General features: G+C 36.6%; 4 protein-coding genes across 4 annotated transcripts; 2 read left to right on the top strand and 2 right to left on the bottom strand.

The window, feature by feature from the left end:
• Positions 2,722–10,734, top strand: LOC18613661 (CTP synthase). Its single transcript, XM_007050999.2, has 23 exons — positions 2,722–3,152; positions 3,491–3,570; positions 3,705–3,791; positions 3,901–3,951; positions 4,047–4,164; positions 4,303–4,359; positions 4,932–4,996; positions 5,189–5,272; positions 5,712–5,762; positions 5,857–5,919; positions 6,024–6,070; positions 6,432–6,501; positions 6,594–6,656; positions 7,142–7,231; positions 7,320–7,358; positions 7,791–7,940; positions 8,014–8,091; positions 8,178–8,263; positions 8,717–8,765; positions 8,877–8,957; positions 9,137–9,230; positions 9,689–9,794; positions 10,252–10,734. The coding sequence occupies exons 1-22, from the start codon at positions 3,035–3,037 to the stop codon at positions 9,751–9,753; spliced, it is 1,686 nt and encodes a 561-aa protein (XP_007051061.2). The 5' UTR covers positions 2,722–3,034; the 3' UTR covers positions 9,754–9,794; positions 10,252–10,734.
• On the bottom strand, positions 11,232–12,322 carry LOC18613660. Its single transcript, XM_007050998.2, has one exon. It carries the CDS (start codon positions 12,106–12,108, stop codon positions 11,551–11,553), a length of 558 nt encoding a protein of 185 aa, XP_007051060.1. The 5' UTR covers positions 12,109–12,322; the 3' UTR covers positions 11,232–11,550.
• On the top strand, positions 17,064–18,166 carry LOC18613659. Its single transcript, XM_018121804.1, has one exon. The coding sequence runs from the start codon at positions 17,213–17,215 to the stop codon at positions 17,819–17,821; it is 609 nt and encodes a 202-aa protein (XP_017977293.1). The 5' UTR covers positions 17,064–17,212; the 3' UTR covers positions 17,822–18,166.
• On the bottom strand, positions 19,212–20,009 carry LOC18613658. The gene has a single exon (XM_007050996.2). It carries the CDS (start codon positions 19,785–19,787, stop codon positions 19,464–19,466), a length of 324 nt encoding a protein of 107 aa, XP_007051058.2. The 5' UTR covers positions 19,788–20,009; the 3' UTR covers positions 19,212–19,463.

The following is a 20,226-nucleotide window of genomic DNA, read 5'->3' as shown; positions in this document are numbered from 1 at the left end:
CCACTTGCTTTATAGACAAATCTTGGACTTTTCTGGTAATCTTTTGCCATTTATCTTCCATTGCCTTGTTGTTTTCAGTAACTTGAAAGCTAGTTCCATCCATGCCCAAATCATCTTGTATGTTCCTAGGCTGCCTCGCATTAGCTGGCATCCGCTTAGATTGCACTTCAGGGGGTTCAATGCTTTGATTTACCAGAGGCAAACCATGCGAATTCCTGCCATGAAACTTTTCCTTTATTGTGGAAGAATCTGCTTCTGGCTTTTTTCTGTAAACTACAGATTCTCCCAAAACTCTGCCCTTTTGTTGTGCTTCCTTAGCTTGAACTAACCCAGTTATTGTGCTCCTGTTTCCGCACATTTCGGACTCACTCTTCATGTTGTGGGCTTTTCTTCTTTCATGAAATCTGTTCTCTTTTCATGCTTAAAATGTTGATATCCGGAGTCTAATGCATTGAGACTGTTAGCCACCCAAGGGTCGTAGGGCAAGCCAGCAACATATTTTGGGGGATGTCTCAGCGGAGGAACAAACAATTCAGGACTCTGAATCTGGGAAGCGAAAAGAACATGTGAAGACACTGGATTTCCTCTGAGCCACACTTTTGGGTCTTGTAGGTTCTGTTTCAGGCATCTACCAGGAGCAGGGTTTGGTTGTTTACTGTTCAAAATAGTTGTTGTAGGTTGAGGGTTGTTTGTTTCTGCAGGTTCTCATTCTGAGATTCATGCCTGTAGGTATTTATGTGTTTGAGAAAATAGTTATTCAAAGCAACAAGAAGGTAAAATGTCCTAAAATCTATCACAAATCGCAGCCATTGTAGTTTGGAAAGAACGAATTCATTAGTTTTGTTCAATATAGAGTGAACATTATTTGGTTCGCTAATGCATTTAAAGGCATTTGAAAATCTAAATGGAAGGGGGATGAAATATCACACCGTCAAGGAGAGAATTGTTCTAGATGGAGGTCTAGTTTTCTCCAGGCAATTCCTTTCTCTTGGAGAACAACTTCTCCGGGCCTTGCGGAGCCGAAAGGGTTTGGTTTCCGCTGTTGTTGAACCTGGGCTTGGTCGCCGCCTGCTCCTGCTGCAGCTTCTTCTTCTTCCTCTTCTTACTCTACTTCGTCCGCCCTTGAAAACACAGACCCACGCGTGCTCTGGATTCCCACCATCTCCCCGGTCGGTTCCCCAACGGCTACGTTTCTGTTTGAAATTCAAAAGTTGGCCAATCAAGTGTTGATGCACTGCAAGTGGGTTTGTATATGGGCCAAATTTGGACCAAAATCTTCGAAAGTAAGCTCAGGCCTGCCAATCCACAGACCCACGTTCTCGATACTATTTAAATAATTAAATTCTTTGTTGTTTATACTGTATAATACTAATAAATCAATAACCTGGATAGGAATTAATAATAATGTAAATCAAGATGATGAATTCTATATGCTTTGTGGTTATTCAAGTGCAAACAACAAAAAAAAGGTGGAAGTCACTTTGTGTACACTTTCTGTTCCTCTTGGAACCTTTGATGACACTTTGGTATAAAACTATTAGACAAAGTTTGCGTGTCAAACCAACTAAAAAAAAGGGGCATCCTTTTGATTTTGGGCAAAAGACAAAGATTGAATTCTAAATTTAAGGCAGAGATTAAAACACTTTATCTCATAAGTCACTTCGTATAATTTTTTCTTCCCCTTTTATGTTGCATATGTTTCTTGTCGTGTTTTCTCTTCACATCATCCTCATTGCGACACATCAGTGGTAACTAATTTTATTCCTTTTTGCCCGATGCACGTGGGAAGGACAATCACCCATCTCTGAAATTAAAATCGCACCTTTTTTGGGATCTGATATGACTCTGGCCACTAATTAAAGACTAAATTCGGCATTAAGCAAGGGGCGGAAGAACAAAATAAAGAGTAAAGTTAGTGAATAAAGGAGGAATAATTAGGGGTCATAACTCCTGAGAGATCAATAATTTAGCATCAGCGGGGAATATGCTAGCTTCCTCGAGCAATGGTTACCATCACATCATTTTCTCGTTTGGAAACATTTTTTGATCAAAACAATTTAGTGCTGCTGTCGTTCAAAACTTTAAATATTCGATTAGATTAAATTTTAATTAATATATATTGAAAAACTATTTTCCTCAAATTTTTGAAAGATTTATTTTAATTTACAAATAGAAAAACCATCACATTTAAAAAATGTTTGACTGAAAAAAAAAATCAAATTCAAGCAATATTAATAAGATTAGGTAAAATTGATTGGAAGTTAATTGGGAGCATATGCGAAAATATTACTGTGACATGCACAGGGCATTGCAAAGCTAATGACATTTTGTAAATAAATTTTCTTGTACATTTTTCTCATTAAAATAATTGTACTTTGCCCTTTTGAACTTTTTGATTTAAAAAATAAAAATTGGAAGACAGGAGAATAATACAATAATGAAAAGCATTAGGCATCTATATCCTTTCATTCCGCACTCCTCGAAGAAATCTTCACATTGACTAAAGTCTGTGTTTAGAGTACTAAAATCTTAGCGGAACTTAATCCAATATTATAGATAAGATCAATTAAATTTGATTTATCATAATGCGGGCCCATTTGGATTTCCTTTCTCTGGGACAACAGATGTAATCAGTTACTAAGATTCGAGGATAACCCAACGGTTGTGTAAAACCTAGATCAGTAGAATGCGGTGCTGGTAATAAAGATTTACCGTGTAATCTGATCGAAATAAAGTCAACAAATATGAAAAGGAGGTTGGGTTTACTTGTACCTAAACGGTACCCTAAAGGAGAGTTTCAATTCTTGCTAGATTTGTTTTAAAAAAGGTTGAAAAGCTTGGAAAGCGACTGCCAATAAGAGGCAAAAAGAAAAAAAAAAAAAAAACAAAGCAAAAGAAATACACGCTGCTGCTGCTGCTGCTTCTTCTTCTTCTTCTTCTTCTTCAAAGCTTTCCCGCTCGCTCAGAGACATTAATACAAGCACTTTGACCGCAACAAAGACTTTAATAGAAATATTATTCAGAGAGAAGGAAAATGAAGTACGTTTTGGTTACTGGAGGAGTCGTAAGTGGACTCGGCAAAGGCGTCACCGCCAGCAGCATAGGCGTCGTCCTTAAAGCCTGTGGCCTTCGTGTTACTTCCATCAAAATTGGTCTTCTTTTTTTTTTTTTCCTCGTTTTACCTTATAATTTTTCTTTCTTCTTTTCTATGGGTTCAGGTTTCTGGGTTGGTTTCTAATCTTTATGCTTTTCGACTAATATTTGACATTTCAGAAATTTGAATCAAACGTTTGATTGATTACAAATTTTCTTTTTTATGTTTAACGAGTATAATCTGCTTTTCTTCAGTGTTTATTATTGCTATTACTTGCTCTTTAGTTCCTAAACTTTTTGTTTTTCGGGGTTTGTTTTCGATTTTTATTTTGACAGCAGTCCTGGTTATGCTTATTCTTTGTTTGTTAATCGTCTTCTTTTTCCTTGTATCTTGCAGATCCTTATCTGAACACGGATGCCGGTACCATGTCTCCTTTTGAACATGGAGAGGTTTTTGTTCTTGATGACGGCGGAGAGGTTTTACTACCCGCCTCCTTTTATTTTTCTCTCTAGCATTCAGTTTTTTGTGCTAACAGTATTTGCCAAAAAATAGAATACCTCAGAGCAATATATTAACTGAGTTGGTTTATGGTGATGTTTGATTGGAAAAGGTTGATTTGGATTTGGGTAATTATGAGCGCTTCCTTGATGCTACTCTTACTAAAGAGAACAACATTACTACTGGAAAGATATATCAGGTAATTCAGTTTAGTCAGAATAGACGCTAATGTATTTGTTCAGCATTCACCTGAGTTCTATAAGTGGTTGAAATTTGAAAATAATCCAGTTTTTGTATTTTCTTATCAGTCCGTCCTTGACAAGGAACGAAGAGGTGATTATCTTGGAAAAACTGTTCAGGTGACACTTCTTGCTTCCAAATTATGTGGCCACTTTTGTTTGCACAAAGAAAGTAAAAATAAATACCTGCCATTTCTTTTTTGAATGGATCCCAGGTTGTCCCACACATCACAGATGCTATTAAGGACTGGATTGAGTCCGTTGCTCTCATTCCTGTGGATGGAAAACAGGGCCATGCAGATGTTTGTGTGATAGAGTTGGGAGGCACTGTTGGTAAGAGCTATGCTTAAAAAAGAGACATTTGATGTGTCAGGAATTCTCTCCCTACCTTTTTTTTTTTTTTTGCATTTTTGGGTGAAAGATGAGTGACCTTTTTTTGGGTGGGGGGGGGGGGGGGGGTGTTTTCTTCAGGTGACATTGAATCAATGCCATTCATTGAAGCTTTGCGACAGTTGTCCTTTTCAGTTGGTAAGCCTGCAGTGTTTTCTGTTTAGTCCTGAAATGTAAATGATACTCTGTAGGTTTGTTTTGTTTATCAGTCATTATTTTCCTGCTTAATTGTTAGCCTTGTTGCGATGTGGTGCCTGGTGCTTATTTAGATCGACACGTATGTGGTGCTCCTTAGATTCACATGAAGTCACAGACCTTAAAGTTGTGCCTACAGGAACCTGGATTCCCAAGGAATGTGTCAGCCGAGAAGTTTTGTGGATAATATAATTTGATTAAGTATACAGTGCTATGATTGTGCAACTTGTCCTTTATTCAAATGTACCATGCTATTCTGGTCAATAGGTCAAATACTTTGGACAAACATTTGCTGTGTGTTGTGTGTACACACACAAGTTGGTAAATTAAGAGATACAGTTGATCAGGTTTTTGAATGATTGGTAGCCTTTCCCATCCTGTTAAATCCTCAATCTGGTAATAAAATATTTGATTCTGCATCTATAGTATGGCCGGAAGAGACTTTATATCAGTCTATTTGGTATCTTTGGATATGGATCTTCACTCATCATAATAATTTTCATTTTCCTCCTCAGGGAAAGATAACTTCTGCCTCATTCATGTGAGCCTAATACCTGTGCTGGGTGTTGTTGGAGAGCAAGTAATACTCCATAATTTTCCTGTAACATTCTACATGAATTGCAAAGTTCTTTTAGGTCATTGTTTTGGAGCTTATTTTTAAACCAATGTCAGTTAAGTCCCTGAAATATATTAAATGTTGCCACTTTTTATGGTGAAAGTAACTGTCTCTCCCTCCATCTCTCTCTCTCTCTCTCTCTCTCTGTGGATGCAGAAAACTAAGCCTACACAGCATAGTGTTCGGGAACTTAGAGCATTAGGCTTGACTCCTCATCTGCTTGCATGTCGCTCTGCTCAGGTGCACCGCTTTGCATGCACTTTCATGCCAGAGATGATTTTGTCTTCACAATAGTTTGGCAAATTGCATCATTTCATTTTAGCTTTCTGGAGCATTATTACCTAGCTCATTATAACACTTATGTGCATTTTTATTAGTTTTTAAATGGATTGGCTTGAATGTAAATAATCATTATCATCTTTTTGGGGTGTGGCATCTTGTTGTGATGGTGCTCTCTACTCGCCATTGTTGTTGTCATTTTTAACTTGGTACTGCACCTAACCTTCATGTCATATAAATATTATGTTGTAAAATTGCAATTCCTCAGCTTTAGCTCTTTGATTTACTTGTGTTTTCTCTTTTTATCTTGCTAAATATCATTTTGACTTCTTTGGTTTCTTGATCTAACTTTTGTCACAAATTTGATGGTATGTGTACCCTTTTGGTCGGTGACTCACAGCCCTTATTGGATAATACAAAAGAGAAACTTACACAATTTTGTCACGTTCCGGTAAATTTGTTGGCAAAATTTGTTTTATTTAATTTGGATTTATGTTTATCATCTTCACTGACAATCTTATTTATCACATTGTGGTCTCTCACAGGCTGCCAACATTCTAAGTATTCATGATGTTCCCAATATTTGGCATATTCCTCTCTTACTTAGAGTATGTTCCATAGCAGTTCTTCCATATCTCTGGATCTTAAGGATTTCTAGTGTTTTGAACTTTCACATTTTTAACATGCTGTTTTATATTGCCTATTGCTTCAGAATCAAAATGCTCATCATTCAATTCTGAAACAGCTAGATTTACTCAGGTTAGTTTTTGATTCAACATTTCCAACATCTACATCTTAATTTTTTATTGTAGGACAGCTAAATTTGTTATAACAATAAGTTCATCTTTGGCTTAACTATTTGATGCACAATGAGGTCGAGGTAAGCAATATTTTTGTATGCTGCCTAATTAGTTGGTTGTTGGTATTTTCCCCTTACCGCTATCTCTGTGATTTTAGCACTGGGCAAACCTTATGTTTGTTACTGGTTAGCATTTCAGACTGTTGGCATTGAAATTGAGTGGCTGTTAACTACGAAAATTTACCATTAAATTTGGATCAAGGTACCAACTGCTGGAAGGTTTGATAAGTTTAACTAAATGGTTTTAAAGTTCTGTTTCAGCATTGCCACAATTCCAGATTTAGAAGCTTGGAACAGGAGGGCAGAAACTTTTGATAATCTCACTGATTCTGTTAGTACTCTTAATTTAGCTCTAATTGTCCAGTTCAAAATAGAAAAAATACTTTCTCAGTTGTTAAAAAAAAAACATACTATTGTGTGCAGGTGAGGATTGCAATGGTGGGGAAATATGTTGGCCTGGCAGACTCGTATCTATCTGTTGTTAAGGTTTGGTGCTAGTTTAATTTAATGACTTCTAGAGATTCTTAACTTTACCCATACTATCTGTTCTGGAAAAGCTATTCTTCAATGGACACATAATGTTATACAAGACAGGCTTCTGGTGCTATATATTATTATTGTTGTTACATTATAATTCCTTTCATTCTTTTAGAATAAGGTCTATGGTAAAGTTTTCATAAACAACTCTCCAAATGTTTCGTATGCTGGAAGGATTAGCACATAGATCAGTTCAGATAACTCCATATCCAGCGTCTTTGTATCTCTTAATCTAGATCACTTTGGTGAAAGATATATCATATTGTGATTGATTGAAAACAAGTATTCATTATTTGGTGATGCAAAATTATAAGCCTACTAATTGGTTATATGTTTTTTGACTACTGAAATATACTGGCTTGCTGATTTCTGTCTCTGAAGGTAATCATTATTATGTCTACTTCCTTTCATTATATGTATTCTTTTGCTTGTAGGCCCTTTTACATGCCTGCATTGCATGCTCTTTGAAGCCATCGATTGACTGGATTGCAGCTTCAGACCTTGAAGATGATAGTGCCCAATTGGTATTGAACCAGTATCACTTTCGCTTTTACATTTTTTTTTTTCAATTTTAAAAATTATCTTGTCTATACATTCTTCTACCTCATGCAGACACCAGAAGCTCATGCTGCTGCATGGAAGACTTTAAGAGTAAGCCTTATATGGTTTTCCCTATTTTTTTATGCCTTAATTTTCTGGCAGTGCCAGATCCTTTACCTGACAACTGGTCTTGGTTTATCACTTCCATGGATTAGTTTCCTGCAAGAATAGGCTAGATTATTAATTATGGTGCTTGAGAGATGAGTGTGTCTGAAATAGAATCATAATTAATTATGGTGCTTGAGAGTTGAGTGTGCCTGAAATTGAATCATAAATAGAGATTACCAATTGAATATTTTCTCCCTTTTTTTATGGGTGGGGTGGGGTGGGGTTGGGGGGCTGGTTCTTATTGAAATTTGTAATTATCTTTTCTATTTAGGTTACTGGACTGTGTAAGAGTGTTTTGTGCGGCATAGTAAAGGGAATTTGGGATGGAGAGGGCATTGTGGAAATTGAATTCTTTTCTCAAACTGTTTTTTGCAGAATGCTGAATGTGTCATAGTGCCTGGTGGATTTGGAGATCGTGGTATAAGTGGAATGATATTGGCTGCAAAATATGCTAGAGAGAATAATGTTCCTTATCTTGGCATTTGCTTGGGCATGCAGATCTCCGTCATTGAGTATGCCAGATCTGTAAGTGACTTTTCTTTCAAATACAATGTTTTATTTTCCAAATGACTAAACCTTTTCTAGTTATTTGTTCCAGGTTCTTGGTCTTGAAAGGGCAAATAGTACGGAGTTTGATGAGCAGACACCTGATCCTGTTGTGATTTTTATGCCTGAAGTATACATTGCATCTTGCTCATTTTACGTTTCCATACATCTGCCTCATGCATGCTGGACTATATTATCTTCTATTTGATGTGTCAGGGCTCAAGAACGCATATGGGAAGCACAATGAGACTAGGATCTCGAAGAACACTATTCCAGACCCCTGATTGTCTTACTTCTAAATTGTATGTTATTTATCTATTAGTTTGTTTAATTAAAATTTCTTCAAACTCTGCTTCTGCAGAAAAAAGATTGAATACTCAATTCATTTGTTTTCTATTTGTGCTATGGATGCTTATACCACATGACCTCTGGATGACAAGTTTTATGTGCCCCCTGGTAGTTTACAAGGGTAGAAGGCTTCATATTATCATTTCAGATGGTATTGCTTCCCATGGGTTGTGGCTTTATATTAACTAGATGTTGATGGGTAAAATAAGCATGTTTTTATGTACCAAAAATAAAAGCACTATTTTTTGTGTCCATTGGGTGATGCTGCTGCCAAATAGTCTATAAATTGTAGCTTGACAAAATTAATGCTGGTGTTTAAATTTAATAATATTATTGAACAAATTTAAAGATATCTATGTATGGTTTGATTGGCGTGCATGGTAATTCTTGTTTATTTCACTTGCTAGGTACTGCAATCCACAGTATGTAGATGAACGGCATCGGCATAGATACGAGGTTGGTCAAGTTGATTCAACTGGAAAAGAGTAGAAAAAATGGATCTACCAGCATAACTTATATGATATTCCATGATATGATTTATTTCGTTTTTACATGACTCTGTTGTAGGTAAACCCGGATGTCATTGGGGTTCTTGAACAAGCTGGGCTGAAATTTGTTGGGAAGGATGAAACTGGGAAAAGGATGGAGGTGGGTTTTTTTCATGTGTCTTTTTTTCCCCTTGTTGAAGTTTTGCTTTTTATGTGTGTGTGCTGTGTAGCCATCTGTTGGATTCAAATTCTCTCCTTACCAGTCTTTGAACTAAATAGGGTCAAGTTATATTGGTGCTTGCATATATTGAAGTTAATTTCTTTTCTTCTGTTTTGCAGGTTCTGGAGCTTCCAGGTCATCCATTTTATGTAGGAGTGCAGTTTCATCCAGAATTTAAATCGCGGCCAGGGAAGCCCTCGGCTCCATTTTTAGGTACTTACAGTTCACAAGCAAATCCAGAGCTTATGTATTAAACTTGACGGGCACATTAGTGTTACATTATTTCCAACTACATTTAAAGTGCATATTTTGTCATTAATAGCTTTAAAAAAAGGAAAATGATGTGAAAAGGACTATGCCGTTGAGTTGTATCCAACTGGGAAGGTCATGGTCCCATATAGGGCAGAGTGAAAGATGCATTAATATGTGACCATGTAAAATAGAGCTGCTGTCATTTGTCTGAATTTCACTGATCCAAGTAAATTAATCCTTCTAAAATGGAGAGTCCTCATGCTATGTCCTTATGAATATGATGGAATATGAATAAAGTCCACATACTTGATCGACATAGAGTCCACACCCTGTAAGCAAATAGTTGATAAATTTGGATTATTCAACTTATATCTTCTTTCACTGAAACAACAATAGCATTATGTGTTTTGTCATTATAGGTCTTATATTATCTGCAAGAGGACAATTGGAAGCATATCTTGGCAGGCATCAAAATGGAAGTTGATTTTACAAGTTATACTGATTACATCGCATCTGATTTACAAGGTAATCTTCTTTCTGAAAATTAAATATGTGAAGAAATTCCTTGGGTAGAACAAATTGTTACCTGGCTTTAGAGACTAGAATTTATGCTTGGTACTTTGGGCATGTTAGGTCAACTGTATTTTGTACCATTGTTAGCACGTCTCCTTTTACTTTTACATAATTACATATGTACACATTGCGTGGGGAAGGTTTTATAAGGAAACTGTCTAATTACTCTCGTGGACCAACTGGTATAAGGGAAAGGTATTTTCCAATACCTCGGTCAACTTGACATGGTCTAGCACAGCGCACCATTGTATCTAATGATATGTTGAGGTGTCACTATTTGGCAGTGTTAGGCCACTGGCATACAGCCTTTGCCGGTGGTTTGGTTAGTGTAGGGTACAATCAGATACAACTTTCAATTATTCTTTTTTGTTTTCTGAACTGACACCTAGCTCCGTACTTATGTTTGCAGGAGAAAATTGATATTATTTGAGGTCTTATGCTATAGATATACGCAAGGAGGTTCTTCAAGTGGATCCTTATTGCAATGCACATATTATGGTCATTCAGTTCTTACCCGACTCATTCTTTCCCATCTGCCTTGATCTAAAAGGATAATCGAGTTCTTGGTGCATTTGACCTGATATTCACAGGGCAAATCTTCAGAATTGGTTCCAGACAATTGTAGCAATGTGTGAAAGTTACAACATTCTTGACTGATTTGAGGGATTTCCGTTTAATAGTGCAAGTTTTTTTTTTTTTTTTGTTTTGAATTTCAGAACTTATTTTCTACATGTTGATAGGCATGTAGCTCTTTCAGCAACAGGTTAAAAATAAAATCCCTTTTTTCATGGATATGTAGGGTGAGGAAAGACAGTTGTAATCTCTTCCGAATTGTCATGTCGTTTCATGTAATTCTTCTATCAATGATAACAAGTATTTTTTTACCTCAACATATTTGCTCGCTCAAAGGGATACTTTGGTTGGCAATAGTCTTTGCCCTCCAGTTATTCTCATGATGAACATCTCATCACGATTGATTTTAACCTTTGATAACAACTTCACAGAACTAAATTATTAACGTTTGTTTGATTTTACGAATCAAATTGCTGCGTAGATGTGTCAGCCCAATGAATCCCGCTTTGCCAAAGACCTGCCATTCGCTTCACGAGTTGGGAACTAATTAAGATAAAAATTATACTATTAAACGATTTTACTCTCTTCCCCAAGTTAATTTGAATTATGAGGAATGGTGCTCCAAAAATTACTAATGTAATTATTCTCTCCAAAAGCAAGACTCTTGTTGTATGCATGATGCTTTTTAGTGTCTTTTCCTGACTTTGCTAACCTCGCATCCAAATTTTATTTTGGTTCAAAGCAAAAATTATACCCACTTGCCTAGTTGCTATCATTACACAAGATTATACCTTAATTTTGAGTGGCTAATGCCAGTTGAATGAATTACCATTTACTACTACTATTGTGCCTTTGACATTGCTGATTCTTAATTTTCTTTCTCTGCAATGCAAAATCGTAATAATAATAAAAACTCTCTCAAATTTAGAAAGTATACGAGATGTTTTAGTTCTTATTGATGAAATTGTAAACACTCGAATCCTCGTTATTTTCAAGAATAACAAAAAGCCGCAGTGCCTTTCTTGTAAATGAATTATCTGTAAAAGCCGCAAACTGAACGCACAAAAAGGAGCAAGAGGGTGTAGAATATGCAAAATGAACTTAGAAGGATGCAGATTTCCCAAGAGCACAAGATTCAACTTGCGCCTCTGTTAAGCATTTCAGTGTATTCCAAATAAGAGATCTGCCTTTGCAACTTCATTTGCTCATAAAACTTGGCAATGAACTTCTCCGCCTTTGAATCAATCCCCTCTTCCTCTAATGAATATGGACTCTTCTCATCACAACCCTCATATCCACACTCCTCTTCTCCTTGTTCTTCCTCATCAGAACTGCTTGAGTAACTCTTTCTTCCACTCTCATAGCCGCAAACTCCATCATATTCATCCATTCCGAAATCGTAATCGAAATCCACTGCCTCGGCGCTAATGCAAGGAAGAAGGAACCGCATGGAAGAAGGACGGTGCATCTTGACGTTGAAAAAGGGGGTCTCGTCGAAGGAAAGCTCGCGCTCCTTGTAATGGATTTGGTCACGAGGAGCGGTTGTATGTCCAAGGCCTTTGAGGAACTTAGGCACCAACCGTAACTCCATCATAAGCCGTCTCTTGAACACCCCACCTTTTCTTGTCCATAACAATGCTAGACGCAGGAGACTCCATGCTCTTTGAGAAACATTACTATTCTTCTTCGGCATTTTTCTTGTCTTAATTCGCAGAAAAAGAAGTTCAAAATAATACAAAAGAAAAAAATCACAGTAGAGTCGAGTGAGCAGCAGAAAACTTGGGTACGAGAAAACGCCGGAAAAGCTTTTCTTTGGGTGCTGAAATAAGATGTTGTTTGGATGCTAAGAACTTTGTTTTGCTGTTGAGATTTTGAGATGTTCAGGTTGCTGATGAGCCAAGACAACTAATGGGTTGCTTATTTATATGTAATTATGCGTGAGCGTTTAATACGCGGACAGAGAGTGAAAGAGAGATGAAAGAAAACAGTTTGGTTTTCTTTTGTTTTGTTTTGTTTTGGTGAGAAATGTGAACACGGGGCGGTGGAACCTCGTGGGAAACACGGTTGTACGCGAGACAAATCTAGCTGTCGCCGTTTTTGTATCCAAATCTAACCCAATCTTGTTTCGTTTATTACGCTTTGGAGCAGCAGCAGCACAAAATGTGCCTTTTGTGCCTTCATTTTTAATTTTCGACAAATTGAAGTTGCACGGATTTGCGGCTCTTTTAGTTTATTTGCAACTTGCAAAATTACTCCATTTTAATGAAACGAAAATACATCTTACTAAATCAAATTTCAGTTAAATCTTCAAATTGTAAAGGTTATATAGAAATTAAGGCAATTAATATATCATGACTGAAATAAATATTTCTGCTACTAGCAATTACTACATGTATGAAAGGTTATTGTTGTCAAACGGGAATCCTGACGTCAATTTTTGTTCATTGAAAAAATATTAAAGAAAAGAGTGAAGCAAATGATTGCAGAGTGGGCCCTCCTTTTGGGTGTCGTTAGCAGGACACGGTTTTAGTTGTGTTTTTGTTTAGCTTTCACTTGAGAATTAAGAAACAGAACTCCCCAGAAAATGTTGAGGACTTTTCGCGCGAGGTAAACGCTAACCGTATTGTTTGTACTTCTGAACAAAGAAACAGAATCCTATGCTCAACGGTGGGTACAGATCTTAACTTATTTGAACACGATTCATAAATACATACCATTGAATGCTAAACCGTGTTCCCAGGAAGCTGTACCAATCATATGATTAATTTCATATTTATTTAGTATTTTAATTAACAAATCAAAATGTGAGAATCTTCCTATAATATACTTGAAATTAATTATCACGATTTTTCTCTCTGAAATCAGCGAAATTTAACTATTTTCAAAGCCCAAAAAGTTGACAAGCTCAAGTCAATGAAATCAATTCAAGAATGTATAGAGAAGCCAATGTGGTAGATCAATGTTAATTGCTTGGATGCCGCTCAGATATGATGATCCTCTGTTTCGAAATTTGGCATTTGGTTTTCAGCCTATTCAGATTTGCAAGATTCCAACCACATTGCACAAGTTCACGGTTGACGGTTTGCTTTCTTCTTAATTTGGCATCGTAGTTCAGAATCAGTGATGAATCATTACTTAAATCACAGTCTAAACGGGCAAATTCAAAACCAAAATTGCAGAGTCCATGTCCGTTTTTGGAAGTTATTGTATTCTTTAGACAATTAAACTCAAGCTAAAAATCTTGGTTTGATTTAAGATGACAGCTCGCTAGCTCTAAAGCGCCGTAAATTTTGTACTTTCTTGGAAGTTTAATGTGTGAATCGGTCAGACGCAAGTGCTCAAAATTGTCATCATCCGAAAACTTGCTGTCAAGGGTGTCTAAATAAAACGCCGGTTTTGAAAACTCTGGCAAGTAGTTTCTTGCTGCGGTTAATGTAATTCCACAGACAGGATCAGTGGTCCGAGCCATCAAAAAGGCAACGAGTAGGAGTGAGCGTGCACTTCCGTTTGAGCCGAAAAGCAAAGCTAATTCTCACCAAGAAAAAAATAAAAACCAAAGGTTTACTTAACAAAAACAAGACATAAGTCTATAACTTGTACAACTGCAGTGCCACCTGTTTCAAACTGTGCGGTCCCACTTTACAACTTGTCAAATATCAAAACAATTGAATGCCAGAAGTGCACTAATCTTTGAACGAGGAAAGTTCCTGGAATACTGTTTCAAAATTTCAAACTCAGCAAGTTCCAGCCTCTGTCTTGATTGAACATTGGAGTGCAAATTAAGTACTGTATCGGAGAAGAAAAACAAATAGGCAGAGCTGAACAAGTTAACGGCATGAATTGACTTAAGTAACCAGCTGGCCAACTCCTCTTTTGTTCTTTTCTCATTCCACCAATCAAATGCAATGCTGAAATCGTATTCAATATAAGTTTACATGAAGATTCATTGAATATAAGCTCTAATTACCCATTAAATGACAACGAAAAAGTACTAAGTTAACAAGCAATTGGCTTCCATAAACAGCTACAAAGACGTTTTCAATTATATTTTTTGTATTCACGCAATTGATATCTAGATGCTAACCTAGTAAATAACCTACTACTTCCCCTCCCGTTTACAATTTATGAGAGTGGACTTTTAACCTCGGGGTTCATATGAGAGTGGCTGACTTGGGATTTTCACCTTAAAATAATGATATTAAGCTAAGGTCAATTATTTTTTGTTTTTAACTCTATAGGTTGGGATCTCCCTAACTTATTAGTAAATGAGAAAGTGGGATGGTTGAAAATAAGGAATTGGGGATGAATATTAATTAATTAGACCGCTTGCAAGAAAGCTTCTGTCAATAATTGTGAAAAGTTGGCTTAGATTGACCCGTTTACATAGACATAAATTGGTGCCAGGCCTAGCTGGTGGACGTGTATGGGATTCGTAATGATGCAAAATCAATATATGTAGTGCTTAACACAACACATATTTGTTAAACATATGGCATTCAATCATCAATCTTTTTTAATTTCTCATGCGAAAATTATGTTTCGATAAAGACTTTTTTCTCTTGTGCCACCATGTCTTGCGCTGCAAGATGCCTCCTAAGTAATGTTAACTTGTCTTTGTAAACTTTCTAATTTTGGAATGCAAAATTGTAGTTCTTATGTATAAGTAATATATATTTTACTACGGACAAAAAAAAAATAATAAAAGTCATATATCAAGCAATCCACATCAAACAATTAATGACTAGAACCAGAAAGAGAATCTAAATATATTGATAAATTCACCGTCTAATTAATCATAAAATATAAAAAATTTCTATTTAAAAACAAACAAATTAGCAATCTACTTTTTCTTTAGCATTCCGAAAATAGTTCAAATAATTAACCAGATATCATTTTCTTCGACCTAATAAAAATGCATTCTTCTCTTCGCACGAAAATATGAAGGGAAAACACGATTGCTTTGAAGAAAGAGGAGCCAAAAACAATTAAGCGCGCCTAGTAAACATGTACGGATCTTCAATTCGTGAACGATGAACAATGATTAGATGGTTTTGGTTATTTTGTGACTAAATCTTAAGACATCATTGTGGGACCACATAGAAAATCCTAAGGGGAAATTAAAATTCGGCGGACCCCACACCCCATGGCCCACATCGCTGTGAAATGTTACTATAATATATTGATGGACTGGGCCATGCTGGATTCATGGACGCATGTTTTCGGGGTCATTCTCCAGCGATTTAAGGCTTGTTTCGGTTTGGTTTTTTGTATGATACATTGCAAGCTGTTGGGAATTGAGACAGAATGAGGAAGAGAGAGAACGGAGTCAATCTAATTATAGAAATATTGGGACACTCAAATAAATGCGAGCCGTCAGATTAATTTCTGCTTCAAGAAACAATAAGCCCAACCGATTCCTATGCCTGAAACAACGCTCTCGCGATGTCCCTTCGACGCTTCTACATGGTCATATGATTTGCTTCTTATTACGCTTCCGCCACCTCTACGCATAGATATATTATCTTGCTCCCCTGTCCAAACTCAGAGACTGTTAGCCTTCTACACAGATAGCTAGCATGCATTGTGTCCAAAGCAAGTATAATTTTTAGTTAATTTAATTAAAATTACAAACTTCTTACCAGAGTGTATAATATATAGAATTTATTAAGTTGTAAAATTAACTATATTGCATTAATTATTGAATTTGGGTTGGAACACCAAAGTGGGTGCTCTCTTCTTTTAAAATGTAATTAAAATGAGTTTGAGTGTTATCAAGTTTGATAATACTTTTCCTTACGTTCTTCTTCCATTGAAAATTTGTACTTTTAAAAACATTTTTTCAACTTCACTCCTATATATCTTCTAATTATTAAATTTTAGTACATTTGAATTTCTTATATCATCTACATAATCTTCCCACACAAGTTTTATATACGACATGGCTTAATATTTATTGAACTAATTATGTTACATTAATAGTTTTGGTATATTTGTGAAGTCTAATAGGAAATTAAGATTTCAACCCTTTGATGAGTTTTGGTGTTTCTGTTGAATTTTAATTCGCATACCTATAATAAATATTTGACATGACATTCAAAGTTAGTTGAGCCGGCCCTGTATACTGATTCCTAAGTAATAGATTTTTTAAAGCTCCACGTCAAGTTTATATGCTACATAATAATTTGATGCCTAAACATGTTTAATTACGTAATAAATTTCTTGTTATTTACACGTAATTAGAAAAAAATAGTGCTAAGTTGTAGTATAGCAAATAAATGATGGGTATTGTAGGTGTTTAAATAAAACAGAAGTTTCCTTGATTCTAAAATAGTAGCAACTAATTGATTCTAAAATAAGTAGCCATACATAAAATTTGAAAAAAGGGAATCGATGACATTAATTTCCTATTACTTGTAAACACAGTGGTTTTTTAACTTTTAAGTTCGAGAAAGGAAAGTTTACCGCATAGACTAACCGGTTTTACTTGTATAATTACAATATTTATAGTTAGTAATTAAAGTATTTTGGGTGCGTACTATTTTTGTCAAATGAAGAATATTCCGTTTTATTTTACCGTAGTTGTCCTTGTAAATACATAGAAGGATAGTTTAAAAAAAGAGGGAGGGGCACGACTCTTCGAACTTTCAACATATATAAATTCATTGTCCGTCTCTCCCTCTCGGCAAAGGCTCATTTCGCATCTCCCTGTGCTTGGCGCAGGGGTTGCTCCTCTAAAAATACGGTAGCAAATTGATACATCAGGAGCCTTTTCTTTTGTCTCTGTTTTTTTCCTTTTGATGGAAGAAATATCAAAGACATCAATTACAACCATCTCCAGGGACAAAAACAAGGCTCCTGATCAAAATGGCTTGCCTTTGACGAAGAAAAGAAAGCGCGCCTCCGCCATTCGCCTGCTCAAGGTGACGCTTTACGCGTTGGGTCTGAGATCAAGCAAGTCAAAATCAAAATCCATTCAGGTTAATTTGCTTTCCAAATTCTCCTGGAAGGGGCTTGTAGGGTCAATGCGCCCAATGCATTTACAGAGCAACCAATCCCCACCCCCGGCTATCGAGGCCGAACCGGCAATGATGCCTGAGGCGGAGTCTATACCTCTTGGCAAATATGTAGGGGAAGAGATTTCGTCGCCCTTATCTCCAATGAGGGACAGCTCTCCGTCCCCAGTCTTCTCCATGTCCTCTTACGGCTCTGTGAGTGACATGAGCCAATACGAGTCACCTTTGAATCTTTCAGATCTTCAGCATGTTATAAAATCTTGCGAAGAGATCACCCAAGAGCCGGAGTTTTGGTACGGTGATGACGATGGCGACGAGATGATTGATGCTAAGGCTGAAGAATTCATAGCTCAGTTCTACGAACAAATGAGGCGGCAAAACTTGAATGAATGAATCGTTACAATTGCGGAAAAACAGTGTTCAAGAACGTACGGACGGCATTGATTTGCATGCATGCACGTTGCATTGTTTGTTTTCTGTCTTTATTTTTTTTGTTCTTTTTTATATTTATCTTTGTGGTTCATAGGAAAAGTCGGGGCTGGTGGAAAACATACAGTTGCAAGGCGAATAGTAAGTATAGCAAATAAAGAGAGGTTATCCTCTGCTGTGTTTTGCTTACTATATAGAACTTGGGATATGGCGGTGTTAGGTGTAATTTTGCTTTAATTCAAGTATAAATGGCATGATTTGGTTATTAATATGATTCATAAATGAGAAAATTTTGCAGTTTTGACTTTATCTTCCTAGCATGTATATACATCCTAAGCTCATACTAATTAGACACCCTCAATTTAATTCGTGCACAATATTTCTAACATCATTATGAACATTTTATTATGTAGAGCAATTCTACGATATTACTTTGATGCGGTTTGCCATTTATGAGATTCACAATAATTTGTAGTAATTTCTTTTAATTTGGTACCCACATCGTACAAGTGTCTGGAGGCTATACTGCTACTAATTAGCGGCACCAGAGGAAATTAAGCTTGCTTTTTCTTCTTCGTTATTTGTCTCAAAACAAAAATCTTTCACAATATTAAACACTTGGGCTATTCCTATTAGCTTCGACAGTTAAGACTGATCGTAAAGCAGACCTGAGGTACAATTTCAAAGATAATGCTCCTTCAGACTCTAAATTACCACACATCTCCGAAAGCTTTTCTCCCTTTTCTTTTTTCTGTCAAGACAGAAAAAGCCTATCGACTATCGTCCTAAGTTTTGGACCTAACATTTTCAGAATAATGCGGCGCCAGGGCCGAGTTTAAAATGTTTACATTGGGCTAAAGCACGACCCTCATATGACATTGGTGAAAGTTAATTTCCACAAGTTCTTGTCTAGTTCACGCAACGGCATCCAAACATGAGAATTGAGAAACCCCCCCTCAATTTCTTCCCTGCCCTGTTGCCTGCGGGAAGTACGATCATTGTACCAGCTTTTTTCTCTTTTATTACTTCCATCTTTTTCTCTTTGCTTGGCATAACATCTATATTTCTTATGCATTCATTTTACCCTTGTTATCTCACGCAACTTAAGTTCAGTGATGCACTACCAACTTCACTGGCCTCAAATGTTGGTAAACCAGAAAAAATGGTTTGGCTTTGGCACACCGAAATTTTCAATCCTAAAGAAATGTAAGGGTCAATGAGTTAAAGAACAAGGCAAAAGGGATTAGCACTAATGACATTCTTCAAGCAAATGCAACTTTGCCAAAGGACTTTCATAATTCATATCATTAATTCGAACTGAAGTATTTTCAAAACTCTTAACACCCCAGGCACAGAAAAATAAAACTATCCTATCATAAATTAAACCCCATTTTCCACTGTTTTACTAAGTACAACGAAAGTTGAAAAAATAAATATTTTTTCTAAAAAAATTACTAAAAATTATGTCGTGTTACGTCTTAGTAGTATCTTTACTTACCCACAAATGTCAAAACTATCAATTCCAACAAGATCTCGCCACCTCACCAACGGGTCCCACCCTCCATCCGATGTGTACACAGTCTGAACCGCAAAATTTTGCCCCCCTTTAGTATCCATGGACGATCTGCGAGCACTTGTTCTTGATCCAGCGGAGACCTTTCCTCAAAGAAGCCTTTACTTTTCCTTCCACAGTGTAAACCTTGTATTTTGCTATCCTCTTCTTCCTTTTCATCTCGGGATCCGTAAACCCCCACGGCTTCGACTGGCCTTGACTCGGCCTAGCCGTCCGATTCGGCACGGGTTGTAAATCGGGCGAGCGGGAACGACTCGAGAAGATCTGATTGGGTCCGACGTTCGATCTCTTCCCGCTTACAATCCCGGCCCGTCGATCAACCCCGCACGGCCTTTGACCCGATCCGTAACTCTCCATTGTGAGATAATGAGTAAGGGTAAAAATTTTTAGGGTTGTTATGGAAACGGAATATGAGTGGGGTTAGGGTTTGGGGAACTCGAGGTCCTACGGTGAAATACTTACTAAATATTTTCTACTTTTTTTTTTGTTTGGAAAAAAAAATCTCCGAGTTAATTATGACGTGGTTTCTGTACTGGATGATTCCTTTTGAAATTCTTTTTTTTTTCTGATTAAAGAAAAAAAGAAAATTTATGGTTCAAGTTGTAAATTTAGATAAATGTGTGGAGCTGTGATACAGCCTCGGTTTCGCCGAAGGTGGTTGGATGCAAACCGTCTGTCTTCCTTCCCCTGACAACATTACGTTGGAAAATGTTTAGTACAACTTAATAAACAGTTAATTTAATTTAATTTAATTGATTGGGCAGGTTTATGACAACCTTCTTGCCTAGTTGTACCT

This window comes from Theobroma cacao, chromosome 1 (assembly GCF_000208745.1).
Source record: "Theobroma cacao cultivar B97-61/B2 chromosome 1, Criollo_cocoa_genome_V2, whole genome shotgun sequence".
Lineage (NCBI taxonomy): Eukaryota > Viridiplantae > Streptophyta > Magnoliopsida > Malvales > Malvaceae > Theobroma > Theobroma cacao.
This window is presented reverse-complemented; position numbering and strand designations above follow the sequence as displayed.